The sequence below is a fragment of the Bipolaris sorokiniana genome, assembly GCF_000338995.1.
Source record: "Bipolaris sorokiniana ND90Pr unplaced genomic scaffold COCSAscaffold_55, whole genome shotgun sequence".
NCBI classification, from domain to species: Eukaryota; Fungi; Ascomycota; class Dothideomycetes; order Pleosporales; family Pleosporaceae; genus Bipolaris; species Bipolaris sorokiniana.
Genome location: NW_006911949.1, coordinates 1 through 4,239, shown reverse-complemented (window position 1 = coordinate 4,239; position 4,239 = coordinate 1). Strand labels below are relative to the sequence as shown.

Below are 4,239 nucleotides of genomic sequence, written 5' to 3'. Positions count from 1 at the left end.
AGACACGCCGCCAGGAACCGCACCCTGTTTTTTCATGTCGACCGATTAAAGCTCCCCTAGCAACGATCCTCTCCCGAACCAGGTTCAGGATGACTATCAGCCACAGCCGCTGCAGGTAGACGGAGAAGACGAATGGGAGGTAGAGGACATTATAGCAGAAGAGGTACGCCGCCGTAGGAGAGGGCGTAAGCTATACTACGAGGTGAAGTGGAAAGGGTTCCACCGAACGACGCTCGAACCAGCGGAGCTACTAGAGGACGCTGAGGCAGTAGATCGTTGGGAAGCGTTCACAGAGACCAAACGAGACAGCGAGGGCCGCCTCCCGGAAGGGTTTCGGAGAGGCGATGCGGTATCACCCTAAGGAGGGGGGTATTGTAACGGGCTGAACGCCCTTTGGATAGCTCCTCGATGGAATCTCGGCCTACTCGCAGAACCCGGGTGCTGTCTCGAGCACCCGGATTCTCTGCGCACCGCCCGAACGACGTTCAGACGACAGCCGCAGGACCCAGAAGCTGCCTCGTGCACCTAGACTTCACCGGTCCGATTGTTACTCGGGTAACCAGCTTGTATATAGACAGCTACGTAGCTTGGGAGCTTAGCTCCTCATCGAATACAACCTCTTGTATACCTCGCGATTGCTCCCCAGAGCGCAGCCCCTTACATTTAGTAGTAAGAACTACGTTACTCTACAGCTCGGCGTTTTCTTAGGTTAGTTAGTAGACTTAGTTAACTAAGCTAGCTATCTGCCTATAGAGGTCTCTCATAGTTATTACTAGTATTAAATTCTTCTCGTCTTCGTCTTCGTCTTCGTCTCCCTCTTATAGTAATAAAGTCTCTAGAGATTCCTAGGTTAGCAGCTTACTAGCTTTCTTCTCTAAGACAGTTTAGTCCTATAATTGGACTAATTTCTAGAGTAGTTTTTTAGAACTACTAGGTTTTTGTTACAAGTAACAAGAAGGATTCTCTCCTTGACAAATGACGAGATGGCTGAAGGCCTAAGGACGTCCACGTCAGAAGGTAATGATCATCGCGGGGCGAAGATCACGTGACTGGCTTCACGCCAAGACCAAGTATCCCGCGCTAGTATGTGAGGACACCCTCACACGTGACTAGATGTCTTCAGGGACTTCAGAAGATACAGGGATTATTTCGTAAAGACCGTGAAGCTAGGACTAGAAGCAATAAGGATATAAGGATAGATAGATTTTATTATTACTCTCGTTGTGGTTAACTTAAATTGTACTTTCTTACTAGTTACTTAACTTTATAAGATTAATACTTATTAGTCTATTCAATATAGATTAGGAATTGTTAAACCTATTATTATCTATCTTACAAGCACGCCTACTCTACTGCATCGCTAGACAACTACCTCACAGCGCTATTTATATATCCTTACTCGCCCTAACCCGGATTGAGCTTAGAGAAGTATTAGCACCTAACCCTATGTAACACTTTAACCACCTATGGATTCAGTAGACTAGACGGATTAACAGTAGGACGCCCGATTAAGATTCAAAATGGCATATAATCACTTAGGATCTCAAGGCAGCGCTAGTGGACTAGTCTAGAGTCCCAGACTAGTGCTCAACCTAGCACTCGACGACGAGATGCTGACCCTAAGTGACGACGAGATAGACGAGGATGCCTATAACTTACGAGAGTTGCGGAATCTTAGGTACTAAACTATAATTTAGGTAAGGTAGATAGCCAGCCTATAAGAAATAGTTAATTAGCTTACGAGCTAGTTAATGGCCACGCTAAACGAAAAACCTATTAGGAAACCTAAGATAGCAACTCCAGACAAGTATAATAGAAGTCGCACTAAACTGCGAACGTTTCTTACTAATATTGACTTATACTATAGATATAACGACGTACCTAACGATGAGGAAAAGATTCTTATGGCTAACATCTATATAAAAGGAAAAGCAGCTAGTTAGATGTAGCCTTACGTAGAGGATTTCTTAGCTAATGTGCTAAATAAGGGTACTAAGGACGAGACACGTGCCTTATTTAGTAGCTAGGCTAACTTTAAGGAAGAACTAGGACGCATCTTTGGGGAGGTAGACGCTGAAAGTCAGGTAGAGAAGGTAATCTCGCGCCTGAAGTAGACTAAGTTAGTATTAGTATATATAGCTAAGTTTAAGCAATACTAAGCACGAATTAATTAGGACGATTCGGCGCTTCGAACAATATACGAAGTAGGTCTGAAGGAAATGATTAAGAACGAACTTATATACTATAATAAGCTAAAGGATCTATACGCGCTAATTAAGTTAGTAATAAGAATTAATATAAGACTATAGGAACGAAACTAGGCTAGGAAAGGAGATTAACCTCGCTACCCGTTCGCTAACTCTTAACGACAACGTAACTGTAAGGATAAAGACGGCGACACGTATATAACTAGTAAGGTATAAGATAGGCCTAAGAATAAGAATAATACCTAAGAAAAGTTTAATAATAATCTTTCTAAGGAAGAACGCTAGAAGTGTTATAACAACAAAGCATGTCTCTAATATAGGAAGTTAGGACACTTCCGTAGAGACTGCCTAGAAAACGAAGTTAAGTAAGGAGTAGTAAAGATTAGGATGATTCGGATACTAACACTATACCTAACTGAGGAACTAGACGAAACTCTTAGCAATCTAGATCTATACGATGAAGTAAGATAAGCTATAGACAAAGCGTTTAAGCTAGTATAAGAGGTAATAGGACTCTAAAACTTTAAGTAGGACGTACTACTACTAATAGATTAGCAGATTAAAGGGGCCGAAGTGTTACGCCGCCTAAGAAATTAATAGTGCTGAATCTGCGGACTTACTATACACTTAGCTAACGATTACGACTATAAAGAACGAATTATAGTCTTAGGACCCTGAGTAGAGGAAATTATCTACTAGGCAGCCTAGGAACAACCTAGGTTTAAGGAACCTAATAACGAGGGGATATCTTAGTTATTTAAGGAACGAATAGAGCAACACGAGCGCCTATGTTAGGTCGACTATTTAAGATAGTATAATTACCACTTAAGGAAGAGAGAAAAGACTAGAGATAATAAGGACGATTACTGCTATACTAATTTATAGCATAATAAATATTGAGTATAGCATTACTATATACACTAGCTAGGAGAAAAGGAAGCTTATAAGGAGCTATGCTGGATTAAGTGCATAATTAACTGCCAATTCTATAAGGAACAATAATAGAAAGCTAGAAGGGTAGACGACTACTACTACAGCACGATATTCGCTGAGGAATATATAGTAAAGAACTGCAGAATGCATAGGGCCTAAGTATAGAATATACTAGAAGTAAAATATGCTAAACTTCTGTGGACGCATTATAAAACTAGATGCGCTCTATACTAATAATAGTTTAAGGATACTTAAAAGATAGACGATTACTACTATAGTACTCTGCTAGCGAACCTTTATAAGGCAACGGATTGCCTAATTTATGAAAGTAAGAAGCTAGAACTAAGGGAAAGAACTGCGAAGAAGGAGATACTATACTGTAATATTTATTAGAGCTTTTACTATAATAATTAATATACTGATTACTATAACGCTAAAATCGGCGCGGGATAGTTTCCTAAAGAATGGAAGAAGTTGTAGAAAGGACGACTCTCTAAGCTAAAAAACTAGAATACCGCTAGGGATAAGGTCACGCTGGTAAAGGTAGTTCTAAAACGACCCTTAAAGAAGTGCGAGAAGTAGGAGCGTTGTAAGGGGCTGCGCTCTAGGGAGCAATCGCGAGGTATACAAGAGGTTGTATTCGATGAGGAGCTAAGCTCCCAAGCTACGTAGCTGTCTATATACAAGCTGGTTACCCGAGTAACAATCGGACCGGTGAAGTCTAGGTGCACGAGGCAGCTTCTGGGTCCTGCGGCTGTCGTCTGAACGTCGTTCGGGCGGTGCGCAGAGAATCCGGGTGCTCGAGACAGCACCCGGGTTCTGCGAGTAGGCCGAGATTCCATCGAGGAGCTATCCAAAGGGCGTTCAGCCCGTTACAATACCCCCCTCCTTAGGGTGATACCGCATCGCCTCTCCGAAACCCTTCCGGGAGGCGGCCCTCGCTGTCTCGTTTGGTCTCTGTGAACGCTTCCCAACGATCTACTGCCTCAGCGTCCTCTAGTAGCTCCGCTGGTTCGAGCGTCGTTCGGTGGAACCCTTTCCACTTCACCTCGTAGTATAGCTTACGCCCTCTCCTACGGCGGCGTACCTCTTCTGCTAT

General features: G+C 42.8%; 2 protein-coding genes across 2 annotated transcripts; both read left to right on the top strand.

Annotated features, from left to right (window-relative positions):
- Positions 1-61: 61 nt before the first annotated feature.
- COCSADRAFT_165860 (uncharacterized protein) lies at positions 62-361 on the top strand (the record flags this gene model as incomplete). Its single annotated transcript, XM_007707958.1, has 1 exon — positions 62-361. A coding segment is annotated over one exon (300 nt), but the record flags the coding sequence as incomplete, so codon positions are not given.
- Positions 362-1,727: 1,366 nt separating this feature from the next.
- Positions 1,728-1,943, top strand: COCSADRAFT_355648 (uncharacterized protein; the record flags this gene model as incomplete). The annotated part of the gene is made up of 1 exon (XM_007707957.1): positions 1,728-1,943. Exon 1 carries the CDS (start codon positions 1,752-1,754, stop codon positions 1,941-1,943), a length of 192 nt encoding a protein of 63 aa, XP_007706147.1. The 5' UTR covers positions 1,728-1,751.
- Between the last annotated feature and the right edge of the window lie 2,296 nt (positions 1,944-4,239).